Below are 23745 nucleotides of genomic sequence, written 5' to 3'. Positions count from 1 at the left end.
CCCAGAAGAAACCATATTTGCTTTATTAAATCCCCAAGCTTTACAAATAGCAGCCGTTTTCAATGCTTCAACATCTACTTTACGGAAATTCCATTTTGGAAAACTTTGTTCCACAGACAAAGATCTCTCTCTAGCAAGACCTGATTTTATCTTGATACAAATTATTCTGTGGTCAGATAGAGAAGGCGTATCTACCTCCACTACACAACTTAAGACTAAACTATTCGCTTTATAATTATCTATAATTAAATCAACGACAGATTTTCCCCTATATCTAATACAGGTTGGAGTAAACTTATTATTTAAAATTATTAGATCCATATGATCCAACCAGTCTTTAAACCTTTTGCCTCTTGCATTGACACCACCTCTGTCCCAATCACAGACTTCTATATATTACTAGACTGCTAACTTCCCAAATTTTGCTTATGTGCTATGGCCCCAAAAAGCATGTGTTAAAGTGTCTCATTGTGCACATGCGCAGAAGCAAAAAGATATATATAGTCAATAGGTCTGTTTTTTATAACTGAACTGGCTGCACTAGTTCAGAGTTTATCTTTCTCCTTCCAATGTAGAGGGAAAAAGATAAACTCTGAACTAGTACAGCCAGTTCAGCTATAAAGAACAGACCTTATATATTCTCCATAATACGGTTCTTCTAACCTATAATTCTAATCTTTTTACATGAGAAAAGTGATCCGCGATACGTGATAAAAACGTCATAAAAAGAAGTCAACAGTGCCATTTAAATGTGCTGTTTTAAATTGCAAAAGCACAGCAGCATACAGAGAGAAAAATGACAAAATCTCTTTCTTTAAGTGAGTATTATTTAATAAAAATATGTGGTAGAATTATATTGTCGTGACACTGCTGTTTTTTGATCATTAAAAGAAATTCTAAATATATTTAGTATCAATGTTAATAAATTAATGTTAATAAATTGTTAAATAATTTAGATTTCCTATAAGTATACCTTATTTATTGAAACAATGGATAATAGCAATTAATAGAACAAATTGGATACCAACATCATCAAGCCGTATTTGCCAATTTCATTTTACTGATAGTGATTTTGCAAATACATCAAAAGTGAGAAGATTAAAAGCAGATATTATACCCACTCAAAATTTATATGATCAAAGTTCTGAGAAAGATTCAAGTAAGTATATCAACAATTGCACATATAAAAATCAGAAAATTATTTAATATATGAATTTTATTTTGATTTATCTAGATTCAAATGAATGTAATAGCGAGAATCTGGATGTCCAAACTTTAAGTGAAACAGATATTACTGCACAATATGATACTGCTGATACAACATACAATACGATACAGCTAGGTACGAAAATAATAAATTATAATATATATTATATAAAAATCAGAAAATTATTTAATATATGAATTTTATTTTGATTTATCTAGATTCAAATGAATGTAATAGCGAGAATCTGGATGTCCAAACTTTAAGTGAAACAGATATTACTGCACAATATGATACTGCTGATATAACATACAATACGATACAGCTAGGTACGAAAATAATAAATTATAATATATATTATATAAAAATCAGAAAATTATTTAATTACATGATTTCTTAGCGTATATAATTAGATTTCATGATTTTATTATTATGGATTTTATTACTGTATATCTTATTAATTTTTGTAATATAAATTATGTCTTATTTTAGGCTTAACAGAATCTCAAAAACGTGAATCTACAAATATATTACAAAGGACAAACATAAAATGTCGTAAACTGGAAGATGAAAATAAAAAACTGAAAGCAATGATCAGTTCCTTAACACAAGATTATGAAAAACAATTAAACAATCAAGCAGATATGTTTAAAACTTTTATAGAAAAAAAAAAAAAATTGGAAAGAAAAGCTTGTTTTCGAAAAAAATAAAATAAAATAATTAAATAGAAAAACAAATAGAAAAGAAATACAAATTGATAACTTGATACATAAATTAAAAGATTCAAAAACAATTAATGATGAAACGTATGATATGTTAAGTTCTGATTTGGGTAAAGTATCTTCTGAAATATTTAAAAATGATCATAAAAATAAAAATAAACAAAAAGGACGACGTTATTCCGAAGATATTAAAAGGTTTGCATTGACCTTACATTATCATTCCCCAAAAACTTACGGGTATTGTAGGTCAGCATGTGTGTTTTCTTCTATTTCTTTTTTAAAATTCTTTTATGCATTAAGAAGTATACATAAATATAAATTAATTAATTATGTATATGCACACACACACACATATATATATATATATATATATATGTCAATTGGCTATTTTGACGACAGTGACAAATACGCTATATTATTGTATACATTAGAGTACATTGACTTCCCGACGTATACATCACAAAAATTTTTGCAATGTATACGTCAGAAAGTTAATGTATAAGCAATTAACTATGGATTGGCTATTTCGACGACAGTCCAAAATTATGTACAATGATATATTGTTTGATTAGTTTGGCGACCCTATCATATTATATGAAATAATTAAATGTGCTTATTTGTGTATTAAATGAAACAATTAAAACACATTTTTTGATAAAAAATTTAAATGCGAATATTCCATCAATTATGCAATACTTATTATAAGAATTAATTAGAGAACATAAAAAAAAATGCTTGTGCAAAAATTAATATAAAAAATCTATACAGGGTGGGCCATTTTAATCCATCCACGCAAATAACTCCGAAGGTATAGGTGATAGCGAAAAATAACTCGTACAAAAGTTGTAGGGTTCAAAGGGAGCCAACCGTTGATGACCTTGAACTTGACCTCGAAGTCGATTTTCAAAGTCATTTTAAGATTAACAAGTGTTTTTTAAATGGAAACCCCTATTTTTGATTCCAAAATCTAATAGCTGGTGTCAAAAGCTTTTCAAAACACTATAATGAAGTTATTTTTCATTAAGTACTTTTCGAGTTATGAGGCTTGTAAATTACAGTATTTTGACATAAAATACAAAATATCTTGTAAAACATTCAATTTTTGGGAATTTTACCTTAATACTTTTATGCATAAAATAATGAGACGAATCAATTGGTATAAAGAAAACACATAGTTGCTTTCAAGAAAAAATATGTAATTTGCAACATGCAACTGCATACTTTTTCTTGAAAGCAACTATGTGTTTTCTTTATACCAATTGATTCGTCTCATTATTTTATGCATAAAAGTATTAAGGTAAGATTCCCAAAAATTGAATGTTTTACAAGATATTTTGTATTTTATGTCAAAATACTGTAATTTACAAGCCTCATGACTCGAAAAGTACTTAATGAAAAATAACTTCATTATAGTGTTTTGAAAAGCTCTTGACACCAGCTATTAGATTTTGGAATCAAAAATAGGGGTTTCTATTTAAAAAACACTTGTTAATCTTAAAATAACTTTGAAAATCGACTTCGAGGTCAAGTTCAAGGTTATCAACGGTTGGCTCCCTTTGAACCCTACAATTTTTGTACGAGTTATTTTTCGCTATCACCTATACCTTCGGAGTTATTTGCGTGGATGGATTAAAATGGCCCACCCTGTATATACAGAAATTTATATACATAAATAATATATATCCTTTCACATAATATGGTCAAATCGCCGTATTAAACCAAACAATGTAATATTGTAATTTTATACTCGCAGAAATAGCAATCTATAGTTAATTGTTTATACAAATTTACTGATGTTCCATACTATAAAAAATTTTATAATGCATATGTCAGAAAGTGATATGCTTCGATGTATGCAATAAAATAATTGCAGTGTAACTTCTATTTCTTTTATTTAAGTAAAAGTGTGTGAGACAAAATCAGCAATATTATATTCTATCTCTCTCGGTATTATTTAGCTCCCTCTTCTATTGTGCTAACTATGTTATATATAACTGACTTTATTTATCAAAAATAATTTATTTAACACGAATAATATAACATATTTAAAAATTTAATATTCTCTATCAAAATTTAAAAAAAAGCGAACTTCTAGAAAGAGAAAGAAAGATATAACAATAAAATAGCATGCCTTGCAAAAATAAACGGACTTAAGTAAGTACATGTGAATAAGACTCATTGTAAGGCAATGTGGATGCACTGTAATGTGATAAAATATGTTATGTTATTTGGGAGCAAGTAAAAGTATTTAAAGTACATATTAAAACATGATTGATATTTCTGTTTTTGATGTGGTGTGAATAGTGAGTGTAACTGTGTATATAATCATGTCTCTCATAGGACTACAATAATTAATTAAAGCTTCTTACTTCAAGTGTTAAGTAAAGTAATACACACAACACTACACTTTTGCAATTAAAAGATATTACTGTGTTCATGTAATAAATAAGTGTTGCAAATAAAATACATTTATGCTAAGATTCTGATTTTTATAATTAACATAAACGGATTTTTATAATTAATATTAACATAATAAAATGAACAGCTTACTGTTTCTATTAATATTTTAAACATATATGTATATGTGTGCGATGTGTAATATTCTACATATTGAATTGTCACTGCTGTCAAAGAAGCTGTTAGAAGAGAATCCATTTTCAAAGCACGAGATTCTTTCCAGCGAGAGTTTATTATTATTAATTTCCTTGCTACTAGAATTCTGTATAATGTTGTGGAAATATCAATATCTATTTATTCATCAAGTTAAATTCTATAGTTGGACATTTGCTGTTACGTGTTGTGCCATATCAGTGAACAATAAAAATAAAAATAACAATAAAAATCAGTGAACAGAAAATATAATTGTGAACTTAGCTGTGTAACAATATCACAATAACTAATTAGTTTCTTTTATAATGTTTTGAATTTAAGTAGAGCATTAGAATTCTATATTGTTGTGATAAATGATAGTTATTACGGTATTTATGTAATGTATAACAGTGCAATGCATGAATGAAATTCATTTGTGGCATAAGATTTTTATAATTTTAAGGTTATTTGTTTACTATTTTTAATAATATTTAATAAGACATATATGTATATACGCTGACAAATTATATAGAGAGATTATATGCACTGTTATATATTGCATAAATATCGTAATGTGTCATTTATCACACAATACAGAATTCTAATGCTCCATTCAAATTTAAAAGAATATGAAAGAAACTAATTATTGAGAAGTATTGTTATACAGCTAAATTCACAATTATATTTTCTGTTATTGTTCACTAATATGGCACAACACGTAACAGCAAATGTCCAATTAGAATTTATCTTGATGAATAAATAGATGTTGATATTTCCACAACATTACACAGAATTCTAGTAGCGAAGAAATTAATAATAATAAATTCTCTCTGGAAAGAATCTTGTGTTTTGAAAATGGATTCTCTTCTAATAGCTTCTTGGCAGCAGTGACAATTCCACATGTGAATTATTATTAATACTACACAACATGCATGTATGTCTTGTTAAATATTTATAAAAACAGTAAGCAGATAACCTTAAAATCAAAATCAGAATCTTGTAGCACTAATGTATTTTATTTGCAGCACTGTTATGTATTGCATGGCACAGTAATTTTAATCGCAATAATATAGTGTTTTATTACTTCACTCAAAGTTTTAATTAGCTTTCATTAATTATTATAGTCCTATGACATGATTAAATACACAATTACACTCATTATTTACAGATCACACCACACGTCACAAACAGAGATATCAATCATGTTTTAATATATACTTTGAATATTTTTACTTGCTCTCAAATAAAATATTTCATCACATTACGGTGCATCATCATTTGACACCATTGACTAATCACAGTCGATTATTCTTCCATAATTTATCTGTGATTGGTCAATTTCTTACGGCTTACAGCTTACGGCTTTATTATAAACCAACCCTTAGTTTTAGACTGTGTTCGTTATGCTCGCTTACATGCTGAAAGCATCATTCTATCTTTCTTCGACGCATAATGAACAAGAAAGACAGACTGATGCTTTCAGCGCGTAAGTGAACATAACGAACGCAGCCTTATTCACATATACTTCAAGTCTGTTTGTTTTTTAGGCACACTATGTACCGTTATATCTTTTTTCCTTTTTGTTGATCTCAAAATACAGTTTTTAAAAATTTTAAGAAAGAATGCTTAATTTTTAAATTGTATTATTTATATTTATGCAACAAACCATTTTTGATAAATAAAGCAAACTGTATAACATATTGGAGTTAGTACCGAATAGGAAATAAGCAAATAATGCCGAGCCGAGAGAGTTAAGGCCGGTATTCATAGTCGATTCTTATAATTAAGACCGTTTTAAGTATAGTCTTAAGATGTCATAAGCCAATCACAGAGCCGTATTAGCGTCTTAAGGCTTTACTTAAGACGATCTTAAAATAAGAACGGACTATGAATACCGACCTTAGAGTCTGATAGGTACTGTTGATTCTGTCTCACACATTTATCTAAATGAGAAAAATATGTTATCTTTTATAACAAGACGTGCTCTCTTTGCCTCTCTATCAGTTTCTATATACTTTTATGTTTCATAATCTAGTGAGGGCCTATCCAGACAAACTTGCATAGTCGCATAAACATATACAAGGAAATTAATTGGTTTATAAGCAAATGCATAAAGAAATGGACCAATCAGTTTCCTTATGCATATGTTTATGCGACTATGCAAGTTTATCTAGATAGGCCCTAACTGTTGTTACTACACAAAAATAAACAAAAATCTTAATTAGAACTGAATAGTTATCATAATAATGAATTATGAATTTAATCATATAGTTTTGCGCAGTTTAACGGACATGTTGATACGTGTCAGTGCATCTGTGTACATGAGGCGTAACTTGCGTAAAATGCGGATCCGCATTGCTTTCTCTCTTCTTTTGATGATTTCGAAATAATGTTGATGATTTTATTAATAAACTTGCTTTCTATTGTTGCACTGAAATTTTCCTTCTTGCTTTTGTCAAATATTAAATATATACATATTTCTTTAAATACAAAGAGAGTATAATAGTTTAGCTATAAAAAAGGAACCTATTGATATAATTAAATATTATTTTTATTTTATTTAAATATTACTTCTATTTTATTATTGGACGCTGTATTAAGATGCATTTTAGGTAACTAAAATTAATAATATAAATGTATTTCGAAATATACTCTGATAGTAGTGAAAATCCATATTTCGCGTGTTATTTATATATAAATATAGATTTGCAGTATTGTCATTATTTTAGACTGCATATGACTGTATATAAACTTTAATAAATAATGAAGAAAGAAAAATTTTTAAATAGAAAAAAATGCTCTTTTCTTATCTTTTGAATTAATAGAATGTATCATTGAAGCATTAAAGGAATGAGGAATGAAATTTCAATGCAACATTAGTGCAATTAAAATGAACGCCTTAAACTGAAATTTTTCTTGGAATACTTTCTATATATAAGTTTTTTATGTAAAATTCTGAAATAGTTTAAAATTTCTACGATTTTTTATTTTATAATTTCTGAAGAAAACTTACAAAATTTGAAAAAGTTTACAGAATTTTTTGAAGTTCTTTATAAATTAAAAACATTTCTTGAAAAATATTATGTGAAAATATTTTCACTAGGAATAAGACATGGACTATGAATACCGGTCTTCAAATTTAAAGAATTTACTAATTGGAATATTACTTATCCTAAGGTTTTATCTTATGGAACGAATCTATTTGATTTCCTCAATGTTACTCATAAAGTTATAAGCACAAACCAAATCTGTTTGATTTTTTAAATCTTAATTTCTTTATTCAGATAAGTATAATTTTAGAATATTTATTTTCTTTTATAACATTTTGAATGTAATCTTTTTTTCTGTTTTATATGTTTAGATAGAAAACAAATTAATAAAGAAATAAAGAAAAATAAGTGTAATGTTTACAAAGTGTAAAATATATATATAAGAAAAATAAAGAACATCAATTACATAAGAAATTTCATAAATTATGCAATATAAAATCATTTTCTATCAGGCAAGTATTATATCTAAAACCTTGTATCTGCAATATTAGAAATCGCTCCAAGATTTTGAATGGAAAACAATTGTTCAATCACATTAGTCTGAATAGTTAAAATGCGATTTGTCAATTCTTTCCTTATCTGAACGATTAATAGCATTGTTTAGACACAAGACTTAAATAGACATAGAACATAACTGCTTATAATGTAGAATAACTGCTTATAATATAAAAGTAATACATAAACATCAAAGTTACAAAAGATTACATTCATAAGTTCAAAAGATTACATTCATACATAGATAGATACAATATCCTCGTATGCAAATAAATCTAATCACAAATTGAACTTAAATTATTATATTCCTACATATGAGTGAAAATTATTGTAATACATGAAATATCACATTCTATCAGTATAAATTTATACTTGACATATTTTACTTAGTATATCACAAGAATAATGTACTATAGTTACCATGTTTTCTTTAAATTAAAGATATAATCTCTTAGATATTTGTACTTTTTATCAAATGCTAGTAAAGAAACTTTGCATTTATTTGTTATTCTATAGTAAATTTGAATAATTCTATAGTTTTGAATAATAAACTAAAATCAAAATTAAACAACTTTTATGCTTTAAAATAGCTGATTATATAAAGTATAAGACAGTATTGCTTTTTATCACTCTTATTTTAGTTTTTAAATAAAGGCACTTCTTTAAAGTAATGACTTAAAAAGTATGTAAAAATACTATAAAATGTTTACACTCTCTAGCAATTATCATTTAAGTATCTTCATCCTTTTTAACGTATAGCAGCAATATATAGATATACTTATAGACAGACATAAACTTAAAATTACATAATTATAATCAAAATTAAATAACATTACAGATATTGCATTTGTCATTGCACATCCATATATATCTTAAAGTTTCTTTAGTTGAAAGATACTTAATAGAATAAAACTTAAAATATACGTATCTTTTTAATATCGCTAGAAATATTCATGAAATTTCAAAACTCCAACTTGAAGTCAAATAAACTTATTATTGATAGGTATACTTTTGTTCACTGATGCAGTCTTAACTTAAGAAAAGCGAATAAGTATATGACAGACATCAAAAGCAAGAAGGTCTGTGACATCAGAAGAACATCAAAAGTTTGAGAAAGATATTAAAATTCCTGAAACAAAAAGATATATTCATAAAATAATACTTACAATCAATTGAGTATGTTTGTAAAATATACCGATATACTTTTCCTTGCTCTAATAATTAGCAAATAACTATGAAAATAACATAATATATAATTTACTAATTGCATAAATTAGTTAATTATATATTAGTAAAACTGCATATAATTTACTAATTGCATTTACTTTTGTCACATTAATAGTGTAACAATAATTAATTTTCTATTTTAAAAATGTTTTTAAGTATTAACATAATACATACTCACATTGTTTACGAAAAGCTTTTTGTTTATTATGTATCCACGTTTTTATTTGTGGGGATGTACGTTGTGCAAGAGAAGTGTACTGTTTCTTTACTTCTTGTATTTCTCTCAAAGAGGGTAATGTTAAATTTTCCATATGTTTAGCAAATGCATGAAGTGCTGTTTCTTGTTCTTTCTGAGACCAACGAATTCTTTTAGTTTTTCCATATGGCGATGCTAGTAAAAAAAACCAGTATTGTTAAAGTGATACTTATATACGTATAAATAATATATAATAATAATCATGATATATAAATTTGAGAAAAAAATGAAATGTTAAAAGAAAAAATTATACTAAAAATAAAATAAAAAGTATACTGAAAATTAAATTTAAAAAGAAATGTTGTTAAACATTATACTAAAATAGGTACATGAGATTTACAAACACTTTTGTGCCATAATTTCTTATAACTTGTAACTCTTATAACTCATAACTTTTATATAATCTCTATGATATATATATATATATATATATATACAGGGTGATTCAAAATAACCTGATGTCCTTGCAATGCCATATTCTTAAGCGAATTCTGAGACGATTTTTCCTTTTACAAAATTTTGTCCGAAGCTTAGTTTTCGAGTTATAATTGAAAATAGATAGCAACTTACGAGTTCGGTACAACAGGCAGGTAGGGACGCGCAACGTATAATGAGACTGTCAAGTGTTTACTATCGTCTCATGACGCATTACACCGTCTCTGTCTGTCCGTTGTACCGAACTCGTAAGTTGCTATCTATTTTCAATTATAACTATCGGACTCGTAAGTAGCAAACTATTTTCAATTATAACTCGAAAACTAAGCTTCGGACAAAATTTTGTAAAAGGAAAAATTGTCTCAGAATTCGCTCAAGAATATGGCATTGCAAGGACATCAGGTTATTTTGAATCACCCTGTATATATAAGATACAAGACTCTGCAAACATTTTTAAACAATTCTTAGAAAAATAAAACATACAACATTAAAATTTCACATATTTAATGTAAAATACTCACTTGAACGTTTTTGTTTTTTTTTCCATCGCTATTCCTTTGTTGATTATGTATTATATCATCAGGTAAGTCATATAAATTTGTGTCTGAAATAAATGTTTGTGAATATTTGAAAGGAATTATATATATATATGTATATATATTGTATAGAAATAGAATATTATGCATAAGAAATACAAATGTAAAATGTTATTACCTGAATGTATATTTTCTTTATTTGAGCTATTAAAGTTGTTCTGTTTTGCTTCTTCATCACTTTCGGAACTGTTATTTGTTGAAGTTTCGTCATCTGAAATATTTTTATTTCCTTGAACTGCTTCCAAATATTGTGAAACTTTTAATATATCTCTGCTTGCCAATGGTTGTCTATAATGATCCTTATGTATTTTCTCAGAATGACCCATAAATGTAGCAAGATCAGATACATCAATCTCATCAAGATTTAATTGAATACAGTATGTTGCCACATGCTTCCGCAATTCTGTAGCACGCAAAGTAGTAGACTGACTTGCATTACATTCTTCTGCAAATTTTCGTAATAAAATGCAGGCTTTAAGATGTCTAAATCTTTTTTTATTATAGCCAGGTAATGCAAATACGTAAGGATTTGTTTTAGGTATTTCAGCTTCTTTGCGAAATTTTAAAATTAAATTAATACTTTCAAATAACTGCTTTGTTAATAAAACGGGCACTCCACGGCCCAATTTGCCCCTAATACAGAATCGAATATATTTTTCCGCAATTTTTTTATTTTTTTTTGATAATAATGTATAAATGTCGGTATTTACGTTTTCATGTAGTTTTTCGTAACTTTGGAAATCTTCAATAAGAATTCGCTCCATTTCTCCCGACCGTCGTCTATTAAATACAAGTACAGATATTAGTGTAGCTTCTGCTAAAGAAAGCCAACTATGATAAGAAAAGGATTGTTGTAGTGTTGTAAAAGCTTCAATTCGCTTTTTTTCCAAATATTTATATAATATTTTGATATCTTCCAATGATGGTAGAATAACTTTTTTACGTCTTTTCTGAGCTGATTGTGTTTCCATAACAGTCTTATTTACACTTGTCCCAATATCAACAACTAATAACTTTAAGAAGTCTTTAACTAGTTTCTTTTTTTCTGAATCTTCCCTCTTTATACATTCTGCGATAAGAAGATTTCCAATGTGTTTAATTAAAGTGGATAAGTTTGCCGCCACTGCAGGAGCTTCATATATTTTTTCTTCATCATTATATCTTGCAACTATATTTATCGCATGGATACAGTCATCATATACTGCTGGACGATATAGCGATTCAAAGTTTTTTATATTTTTATTTATACTTTTTAATGCCAAAAGGAAGCGGCCAAGAAGACGCAATCTTGCACGTATCATGTCATGATGATGTTGAGATTTGTATTTAATGCAGAGTTTATTTCCAAATAAAATCAATAATTCATCATATCTTATAATGCGTGTAATCTCGTCTTCACGCATGACTGGAAATACCATTTTCTTCAAAGTTTCATTTGCCGAAGAATGTAACCTGCACATAATTTTTCTACCCATTATCATAATACATTTATTCTTCCGAAAATCTTTTCCAAAGCAGGTTCGAGAATGATGACGTATTGTACTTTTTGCAAAGAAACCTTTACATTTTGAGCAAGCAATAAAATCTCTGGCGAGCTTGTTATATTTTTCATTGGGACGTCTAGATACTATAAGTTGTCCATTATTCAATGTCGAATTTGTATTAAATTTAAAATTGCCATTTTTTCGTAAAATTTCTATAATTTTTTTCCTTTCTGTGTTATTTTTGGGTAAAGCCGTAAACCTTTTTACATCCAATTCATTACGATGTACTTTTTCTAGATGTCGTGCAAGTTGTGTTTGCAATTTTGAACAAAATATACAATAGTTTTTTTTAGGAGATCTTGCATTAGAAGTCTCTACATACATATTTTCATCGTTGCATCCATTACCATTAATTTGCGAGGCATCTAAACTTGACATTGAAGTTACAGTTGTGTTTAAGCTTGATTTGCGTTTTTGTGGCAGTTCATTATCCGATAAATGTTCATCTTCTGATGGTACATATTCTGATTCACTACTTTCTTTACCATTTTCAACGTCTGTAAAAAAAAGATGTAGATTAGGTAAGTATTGGGTTTAATTCATTTCGTTCATTACCTTAGTTATCTCAACTCATGACATCAAAAGCGAAAAAATTCATGTTCAAAATTCTTGCAAAATATATCTTGAAATAAAAATATATATACAATGATATTTGTAATTAATTAAATAACTTAATAAAGTATAGAAAAAAAACTTTCTTTTTGCTTTAGTAATCAATAACTGTAATAATAAATCGATAATAAGCTATAAAATTAAAAATCACATTAAAAAATCACATAATTGAAAAATAATTTATATTTCCGAAAATTTTTCTTTTGCTTAATAACTTTTTTGAACTGTACTAAATATAACAAACAGATATAAAGTTGTGTGTTATTTGGTTTTTAATTAGATATATCACATTAATTTTATTGATATTTATCAAAACAGAAGAAAAAAGTTTTCTGAGTATTTTATAAAGTCTAAATTAATCTTATCTTATAAATATATCTTTTTATTTGAACTATCTTATAAGAATTCTTCATAAAATTTTCTCTTTTTTTATCATAAAGCTAAAATCTATAATAAAGGACCAAGAATCTTAATAAATTTACAAAAATAATCAAAAAGAGCTTTTACAATTTACATACCAAGTGTTGATGATATTTGGACATTTGCTTCATTTCCTATTTGACTCACATTTTGACATGTAATAGAATTACACGTATCATCTACAAATATAAATTTTTAAAAATATACGTATAATTTGTTATAAAATTAAAATCAAAATTAAATACTTAAAATTAAAAAGTTAATTATAAAATATGATATATTTTAATAATAAAAACTGCTTAGAAACTTGCAAACAATCTGTGATATCTCATATATAATATTAGCAATTTAAAGTTAGGAAAACATTTTATTATTATCGAAATATCATACTCAGGTTTTTACTTTTCAATATAGATAATAAAGACAATTGTTATAACATAAATTTTCATATATTATTGCAAAAAATATATATTGTTTATGATGTCCATTGTAACAAATTTAATACTTCAAAAAGGATGTCAGGATCATTTACTATATTTTGTATCTAGCTCCTATAATAATATTCATGTGTTTTTACATCTAAACATTCCTAATCTTAGCAATCAAAATTATAACTACATGAAAATAGTGATTAATAACTAGGTGGTCACATTGTTAATTTTAATTTTACATTTACAAGAAAATACGCGAAAGATATATTGTAAGAGTAATGTAAAATCTCAATTTGAACTATATTAAAAAATAACTTCCATTCTGTTTTATTTTGATATTAATATAGTTTTTGAAATATTTAGTTTTAAATCCTATAAATGACTGATTCTACTATTTTACAAATTCCTCAAAAATATTAAATATAATTAACTTTTACATACCAGTAGTATTAAAAGATATTCTTCTAACACAATCATCTAAAATAAATGTAGATGGAGATATGTTAAGTAAATCTGTAAACAAAAAAATAGAATGAAAACAAATAAGCTTATTTAATAATGCATAACAGCAAGTGATAATGAATTCAGGTATTACTTACTGCATAAGAAATATTAAGCTTCATTAATTTTTTTTTGTAATATTCAACATATTCAATTATAATACAATCAAAATTGGGAAAGTTACTTTTTAAAAGTTACTTTTAATTTGTCATCGTTATTTTTTAAATGTTAAACCAATATCAAATTTAAAAATTTATTTTTTAAATGTTTTTGTTCAAATATTATTAAAAGCAATATAATCTTAATTTCAAAATACCACACAAATTTAAAGAGAAATATTTTAAAATGCTTAAAATGCAAATAAAAATTGTTGATTCATTAAACTTATAAATATAGCAAAATTTATACGTTTTTGCACTGTTGATCTTATGTTCAAAAATTTTAATGTGAATTTTTAATTTAAAGTAAAGACAGTTTGTTTTTAAAATATGCAGCTAATGTATCATAGAACTACACTAATATATGATTGATTTATGATTATCTTTATACTTAAGATATTTTAAATATAAAAAATAATATACTAATTAAAGATTAAATACATAAACAATACATCAGAAATAGGTTCAAAATGTAAAAAGTAACAATAAAAGAAAATGTTAAATTCGTTGTTACTAAAAAAAATATAAGTATGTTACTGTTTCAGAAAGAATAAAGTAACAATAACACGTTACAATAACATGTTACTTCCCAAACTAGAAAATAAGAAACATACCTGTTAATGAGACGTCCATGTTAATATTGTCAATTTCCAGATTATTTTCAACTGCATTACATGTCTGTATACTTGCAGGTTCTGACAAAGGTTCTAACAAAAACAATTATAATGATGTAATCAGTAGTTATCATCAAAATAATTTTCAGAAGTAACTAGTATTATGAAAAATATGAAAATAAATTTACCACAAGATAATAAAATTTCAACATCTTGCCAGACTTCATTGAATTTATCAGTTCTTTCATTGCTTATGTCTTTATCGATGCTTACTGATTTACTAATTGATTTACTAACCAAATCTAATATTAAAATTGAAAAATATATTATCTTTCTTTAAAACTTATAAAATAGATTATAGATAATTCATAATATTAAAAATACTAACCACAAGGTAAAAGCACATCTGAAATTCCATTAATATTACAGTCTATATTTTGTATTTCACTGTGACATACGTTCTCATTTTTATTCAAAATTGTATTAATATCTGATATAAGAAAAAAGATATATTAGTACTTTGTTCATATAATCAAATAGTAATTGCAGATATAATCTATAATTAGTTAAATATACCAGATGTAGGAAGATCAATGGTTTTTTTATAAGAACAGTTTTTTTCTGTTTCTAGTCTATCGTTACTCTTATTTTCGTTAATTATACTAGAAGATGCTCGAAGATCAGTGCTCTCCTGATAATAGCAATCTTTCTTTTCTGTTGCCGCTCCGTCCTTACCCATATAGGATTTTGCAATCGGCCCAATACTGGACCAGTAATGATTGCCTGAATTGCAGTACTGGCAACACTACTGGCTCAGTTTTGGCGCAGCGTCGGATGATAAGTTTGTCCCAATACTGATAAACGATACTGGTTCAGTGTAGTTAGCCTGCACTGATCCAGTGTTGATCTTACGAACGGTCCAATACTGGTTGCCAGAGCTACCAGCACTGGCTCAGTGTTGTTTGAAAGATTAGTATTATTATAATTTTAATAAAATTATAAAAATTGTATATGATTGATTTATGTTTTAAGATTATACTTAAGAAAATCTTATATATAAGAACCGACTATATATATGACTACTGGTTTATGATTGCCAAGTTTTTAATAATTCTAAATTTAGTAAATGTTAATGCAGCCTAATATATAGAAAACATGGAAATATATATTTTGAATACTCACTGTTATGTATTGGAACATCAAACGTTTCTATATTACTATCTTTGCTTTGAATCTCAGTTGGACAACTATTTCCATTTTCGATGATTACTGCGTTGATATCTGATGTAGAAAAAAAGTATATTATGTATTTCATTCATATCATGAAATATTGAATAAAATTGTAATGGATAAAATATATTAATTAATCGTACTAGAAGATGTTGGAACATTACTGGTGTCTAGATAATCACAATCCTTAATTTCTATTTCTGCTGTTTCTGGTCTGTCATACCTTCTACTTTCATCAGTGACTGTTATGGTTGGTTTATCTATATCTTAATGTAATAGCAAAAAAGAAAATGTGCATTATATTCTAGCTTTCGTAATAGAAATGTACTTAGAGAGACTGGCATAAATTTTTTAATACGCTCTTACAAAATTATTTATGATTAAGTTTCAGTTATATGCGTTTTGTTTTAATATGTATTAATTACTGTTATTTATTGGAGAAAACAATAATAACTTAAATATTATTTAAAAAAAAATTAAATTTAGTATTAGTGAACATTCATGCGAAACACATATATATGTATATTAAAAAGAAAAAACTTTTACGGAATATTAGTCTTATTTTTACAAATTATAAATAATGAAACATGTGAATATGTCTTTAGAAAGTGACTGTCGAAATTTGTTATATTATATTATCTCGTATATGTCATGAAACAATGAATAAACTCTTTAACATGATATTACTTTAAAAAATAATTTTACTTTAAAATATTACTTTATTCAATAATTACAATATTACTTTAAAAAATAATTTTAAAATTTAGCCTTGAAAAGTAACATTTATCATGAAAAACTAGTATAGAAACTAGTATGAAAGAAATTATATTAGAAAAAAAGTTTTACAAAATATTTACAGAATATTTTACAAAACTTTTATAGAATATTATTTTTATTCTTACAAATTATTAAGTCAAACATATATATGTGTAATTAGGAAGTGGATTATTGCCAAAATTTCTAACTACTCTAAATTTGCTAAATGTGTTAATGCATTTATGCCAATCTTTAATACATGGAATAGATGAAAATATTTTGAACACTCACTGTTATGCATTGGAACATCAAACATTTCAATACCACTCTCCTTGCTTTCAGTTTCAGTTGAACAATTGTTTCTATTTTTTTCAATGATCACTGGGATATCTGATGTTTCCAGTTCGTCGTTTCCTTTATTTTCGTCGATGATTGATTTATTAATTGGAAAAAAGAAAAATATACATTCTAGCATTTATAGAAACATACTTAAAGAGATTGATATAAACTTTTTGATACACCTACAAAATTTGTGATAAAAAAAACTTTCAATCATGCGTTTTATTTGGTTATGCATTCATAATGACTGTATTTGAAAAAAAAGTATATTATGATCGGTATTCATAGTCCGTTCTTATTTTAAGATCGTCTTAAGTAATGTTTTAAGACGCTAATAGGGCTCTGTCACATTTTAAGACTGTACTTAAAACGGTCTTAAATATTAGAATCGACTATGAATACCGGCCTATATGCATCTCATCCATATCATGAAATATTGAATAAAGTTATAATGGATAATAATATATTGATAATATACTGATAATATAGATAATAATATTAATTAATCGTACCAAAAGATATTAAGACATTAGTGTCTTTATAATTGTAGGTCTTAATTTCTGTTTCCGATTTGTCGTTTTCTTTATTTGAGAAAATGATAATAATTTACAGATTATTATTAAAAAATAATTTGAAAGTTAGCATTATTAAGTAATCTTTATAATACAAAACAAACATATATTTAAAAAAAGAACATTGCGAAACATTATTCTCAGTTTTTTATGAATACTCAAACATGAATATATTGTTAAAAAGTGTATAATTGCTAAAATTTCTCTGAATTTAGAAAATGTTAATATCTAATACAAAAATAAAAAAGAAATATGCATTACATTTTAGCATGTACAGTAGAAACGTTTTTGTATTCATTGTATTCATGTATTCATAAAAGTCGTTGTGTTAATATCTAACATAAGAAAAAAAGTATATTACTATTGACATATTAAATAATTGATGATATTAATTAAATGTATCAGAAGTAATGATTTTTAAAGTAAATAAATATTACATTACATTAATGCTTATGAAAAAAAGTCAAATAATTAATGCAATAATTAATAATATTGTACTTACCTTTGAATACGCAGGTATTCGTAGTCCTTTCATAATCATAATTTTTGTATTTTGTATTTCTCTTTCTACTTTGGAAATAAATTTTTTTACAAAACACACGTGGTTTATTTGCAAATATATTCTGTTTTATTTCGTGTAATATAGCTTTGTTATCTGTAATGATAAAAAAGATATTCAATAGTAATCTATTTAATAATAATAATTCAGTTTTTTAATTCAATATGTCATATTTATAAAGTTTTTTCTTCAAACTAAAATAATATTACATGTGACTTTTATATTAAAACAAATAAAGCTTTGATGAAGCTCTCTCTCTCTCTACTATAAGTAAAAATCTTTTAATTAATCAATTGCAATTAATTAGTCATTCTTAAACCATCGTTAAAGAATTGAATTGATATTTATACTTTTTGGAATGAAAACAAATAGAAAAATAATTAGACATTAAAATTATGATTATTCGTACAATAATGAAAAAATATGAATATTGGATTTAGAGAAATTTGCTATTATATACATTGTAAAATTCTGTATTTTCTTTATAAATAATATAATTACCAAGTAACACAATGAGACTAATGCCTTTTTATCTAAAATTGTACGCACATATCAGAGCATACTCAGCTCTTGCTTTTTCGCTACATCATTTCTCTATATCATTTTCATGCATGTGCTAATATATTTTGATATGCGTGCAATTTCAGTTTAGAAAACATTGATATCCACCGTATAATGGTGATTGATATTACTTACATATAATAATAACATTGAAAACGTATATAAAATATACATTATAAAATATAAAAAAATTCCAACTTACCATTTTTCGCTATAATATTTGCTGGGTACTTACGTCTATCACTGTATGTAGCTTTTGTAACGCCTTTACAAGTAATAAGATTTGATTTGCACACGTGATAAATACCATCATGAAATTTTACTAAGGCGTACATATTAGAATTTCTATTTTCAATACAACTCTTTGGATAATATTTATAGCATGGTTGAATGTGGTTAAAGCGCGAACGTACACGTTTCTACATGTTTCATAGCCGATTATACAAAAAATAATCGTTGCTAAGTTAGTTTGTTTATTGCTAGGTTACTGTTTAATACGAACGTTGCCTTTGTTTCTGCCTGATAATCTTGATGTCGAGAGAGATAGTATCTATAAGGTATCATCGTCTCTGTTTTTCACGTATAATGCCCGTCTATGATTCGCTGGGTCGTACAGTAGCTCTAACCTCTAACTTATCGACCTAATGGCGAATTCCTACTGACAAATATGTTCTGAGCGTATATGTCACGCGTCGCGTCATCCGTCAGCGTCACAAATTAACCAATTAAAGCATCTCATTTTATTGCATGGTAATGGAATGGAATAAAATAGAACAAGATGCGTGACGCGCTCAGTGGGAATTCGCCATAGGCCTAAATTTACAATAGATGTAATAAGCTTTAAGGCGTAAGAAATTGACCAATCATAGTCGATTATTCTTTTATGTTTTGTGAGTGATCAATTTCTTACGGCTATACTTATTGTAGATCTAGGCTTAGACTAATAAGTTAGGGCTACTGCACTACCCAGCGAATCATTGACGGGCAGTGTACTATCTTAGCTAAAAACAAACATATCTTTATACATTATCACACAGTTTGATGACTAATTTATGCTTCGGTATTAATCTTAATCTTAGTCTTAATCTTAAAAAATTGATCAATCACAGACAAATCACAGAAGAATAATCGACTGTGATTATCATTTCTTAAGACTAATAGGCTTTCTACAATAAGCCGTGAGTCGTAAAGTCATAAGAAATTGAGCAATCACAGTCGATGAATTCTTATGTGATTTGTCTGTAATTGGTCAATTTCTTATGACTATACGATTTACGGCTTATTGTAGAATAGCCCTAATGGTGAGTGCCGAGACAGAAAAGAGAATTTTATATTTGAATGAATATATACAATACATCTTGTTGTAAATGTTGAGATATTCTTTTCTGTAATAAATGTAAATATAATTATGACGCTTGTATGCTTACAATTATAATCATTTAAAGAATTTTTAATTTTTAATTCTTTTTTGCTGTAGTAATTAATTATCTATATTAATTCTTTTTAAGGACAAGTTCAAATTTTGTTGAAAGAAACCAAATTTGCTATTTCTTTCAGAATTGAATTTACATCACTTTCCAAATAAACAACTATATTTCATAAATAATAATGATAGACCAATAGACCAAATAAACCAATTAAAATCAAATACGAACTAAAACTCGTGTCAAATTATGGAATTGCGAACTGAGATTAAAATTCAATAATCATATAATTTTAATGATTATTTTCGTTCTGATTAATTAAATTGTAATCTTTAATTCGCAATTCTTTTGCAATGCGAAGTAGAAATTGAGCATACTTTTGAAATAAATGACTGTATTTTAAATGATTGCTTTTTTAATCAACAAATTTTTTCTCTATTACAAAAATGGTATTTGTAGAATTTCTTGCTGTTGAATCTTCATATATATGTATGAAAGTAGACGATAGGAAATTTTGTGACATCACAGTCTGACGTAATCAACCTCTATAGCAATACAGGGCGCTTGCATGATAGTTATATAAATTTTTAATGTTACACATTCAGCATATAATATGAATCTTATACTTTTTTATGAAATCACTTGTTATATTACATAGAAAATTTCTATATTTTTTCTAATAATTTCTATTTTATATTTATGAATGTTAAATAATGTCGGATATTTCAGATAAATACGTTACTGAGAATTCAGAGCGTTTGGATAGTATGACGACACTTTATATAAAACAACTTTTTTTAACAACATTTTTGTAGATACGCTTTACAGTGGCTGAAAATAAATCCGATGTGTTTTACCTTCTATTTTTAATAATTATAGGAGATACAGAAAAATGGTTCAGACAAAAGTTATTCTATTTTTTGGCTAAATGGAATAAAAAATCCGATCAAATTGAGTCGTCATCGATGCATTAGCATATGTATTTTAATTACAGAAAAGAATTTTTTATTCTAAACAGCTAAAAAGAAATAAAATTGCATTTAAAGAAATCGGTAAAACAGACGGCTCCAGGATCGCCTTACTTGTAGTTTAACCTTGTTTATTGCTAAGTAAAATAATAAGTACTAAGTTGTAATTAACTGTTTATATTATGCTTCATGGTTTCTCGTAACTTATGAGAATCTTGAAACTTTAAGTGCTTCGATTTTGATGATTTTTTAAGAATTAATATTCTTATATTATTCATTAATATTAATATGTATTTGAGCGCAAGTAAATATCACATACATGTTTTTAATAATAATTGATTCATATAAAATAATACTTTCACTGAAACTAGAAGTGTCGTTATAAAATAGTCGTTCCATATAAAGTGTCGCTGTACTAAACGAACGCTATTGTAGGCTACTGTAATTTCGACAGAAAGTTAGATATAATAATAAAGTAACGAGAATTTTGAAGTTTAAAAAATTTCTAATTTTGATGATTTTTTTAACAATTAATATTCTTATCGAGAATTGCGTATTTAAGTATAAGTTAATTTTATATGCGTATATTTACTAATTGATTTATATAAAATAGTTTTTGTTAATCAAGCGATATATCATTTTGTCGTTAAAATAACGTCATATGTTAAATCACACATTTCTCACATATTCTGCTTTGATATATAGTGACATGTCCCATACAGCATACAAGCTTGCAGCAACATTGCAGCAATGTTATAATATTGTACATTGCAGTGCAACGTTGCAGATATATTATACGGATATGAATTTGCAATATCATTCAAACAATATTACAGCAACATTTTAAAAATATTGTAAAAACAATGCCCTATTATGTTCTTTTATTGCTTGAAATATAATAAGTAGTATAGAAAAAAATGTTAATAATGCATTATTTTTAATCAAATATTATTTAACATTATTTAATATTATTTTTAATATAATGCAATATTATTAATAAAATAAATATTTATTTATATTATATAATATACAGGGTGAGTCATTTTAAGTGACGCACTGAAATTTCTCAAAAATTATAGGAGATACAGAAAAATGGTTCAGACAAAAGTTGTTCAGGACAATGGGGGTCACCTATTTGTGCTAGTGACTTTGACCTTGAAGTCAATTTTCAAGGTCATTTGAAGGTCAGTTATTTTTTTAAATGGAAACCCCTATTTTTGATTCCAAAATCTAATAGCTGGTGCCAAGAGCTTTTCAAAACACTATAATGAAGTTATTTTTCATTAAGTACTTTTCGAGTTATGAGGCTTGTAAATTACAGTATTTTGACATAAAATATAAAATATCTTGTAAAACAAGTTTTTGAGAATGTTACCTTAATACTTTTATGCATAAAATAATGAGACGAATCAATTGGTATAAAGAAAACACATAGTTGCTTTCAAGAAAAAATATGTAATTTGCAACATGCAACTGCATACTTTTTTTAAAACCAATGTGTTTTCTTTATATCAATTGATTCGTCTCATTATTTTATGCATAAAAGTATTAAGGTAAGATTCCCAAAAATTGAATGTTTTACAAGATATTTTGTATTTTATGTCAAAATACTGTAATTTACAAGCCTCATAACTCGAAAAGTACTTAATGAAAAATAACTTCATTATAGTGTTTTGAAAAGCTCTTGACACCAGCTATTAGATTTTGGAATCAAAAATAGGGGTTTTCATTTTAAAAAATAACTCTGACCTTCAAATGACCTTGAAAATTGACTTCAAGGTCAAAGTCACTAGCACAAATAGGTGACCTCCATTGTCCTGAACAACTTTTGTCTGAACCATTTTTCTGTATCTCCTATAATTTTTGAGAAATTTCAGTGCGTCACTTAAAATGACTCACCCTGTATATCTATATTTTTATTACCTTTAAACTAAATGATAATAATCAAATAAATAGAAAATTTATCACTATACGGTCACATTGGATCTTTTATGTCTAATAATATTTTTCATGTTAATTTGTGTACATTTTTCACTTAGCAATTTACGTGCCACTATGTCTGTATCAAACTACGCTTTGAAAATTGAAGATTAAAGATTGAAATTTGATCGGAATGAAAGGAGCTAAATTTTTTTGTTCTGATTAATGAAATTTCAATCTTTAATCTTCAATCTCAATAATAGGCTTTAATATCTGAGATAGGCTTTACTTTGTTGATCTTGAGACTAAGTTTCAAAATCAAAAATACCGGCGCATAGCTTGCTAAGTGAAAAATGTACATAAGTTCACATGAAAAATGTTAAGCATAAAAGATCCAGTCTGACCGCACATTTCCGAAATAATGTTGCATACATATTTTATTGCAATATTGATACATTGTTATTTAGTAATATTTCTGAAAGCGGACATTTTACCGTTGCTGCAACCTTGCAGCAATCTTGTAACAATATTTCACATTTATACAATGTTGCAATATTGCAAT

The 23745-nt window shown here is 26.2% G+C and overlaps 1 protein-coding gene across 4 annotated transcripts; it reads right to left on the bottom strand.

Moving 5' to 3' along the window:
* Positions 1–7766: 7766 nt before the first annotated feature.
* Positions 7767–22115, bottom strand: LOC137001301 (uncharacterized). 4 transcript variants are annotated; one of them, XM_067359955.1, is made up of 14 exons: positions 19074–22115; positions 18254–18406; positions 17132–17254; positions 16228–16350; positions 16037–16135; positions 15243–15344; positions 15043–15156; positions 14855–14947; positions 14023–14094; positions 13249–13329; positions 10693–12615; positions 10500–10582; positions 9466–9678; positions 7767–9189 (listed from the first exon to the last, which is right to left on the bottom strand). In XM_067359955.1, the coding sequence occupies exons 1-13, from the start codon at positions 19204–19206 to the stop codon at positions 9586–9588; spliced, it is 3192 nt and encodes a 1063-aa protein (XP_067216056.1). In that variant the 5' UTR covers positions 19207–22115; the 3' UTR covers positions 7767–9189; positions 9466–9585. The 4 variants fall into 4 exon arrangements, with proteins under 4 accessions (XP_067216056.1, XP_067216057.1, XP_067216058.1 ...); XM_067359956.1 differs by having other exon boundaries at positions 19107–22115; XM_067359957.1 differs by lacking the exon at positions 15043–15156.
* Between the last annotated feature and the right edge of the window lie 1630 nt (positions 22116–23745).

Source organism: Linepithema humile, chromosome 7, assembly GCF_040581485.1.
Source record: "Linepithema humile isolate Giens D197 chromosome 7, Lhum_UNIL_v1.0, whole genome shotgun sequence".
NCBI lineage: Eukaryota > Metazoa > Arthropoda > Insecta > Hymenoptera > Formicidae > Linepithema > Linepithema humile.
The sequence above is the reverse complement of the archived record's forward strand: the minus strand, read 5'-3'. Positions and strand labels throughout refer to the sequence as shown.

Bases quoted from the DNA above. Each gene is read 5' to 3' on its own strand.
- LOC137001301 (XM_067359955.1), bottom strand. From the start codon at position 19,206: ATGTACGCCTTAGTAAAATTTCATGATGGTATTTATCACGTGTGCAAA. The intron at 16,136-16,227 runs GTACGATTAATT...TTTCTACATCAG, and splicing joins TAATGTTCCAACATCTTCTA to ATATCAACGCAGTAATCATC. The intron at 9,679-10,499 runs GTGAGTATTTTA...TTTTTTTACTAG, and splicing joins AAAAAAACAAAAACGTTCAA to CATCGCCATATGGAAAAACT.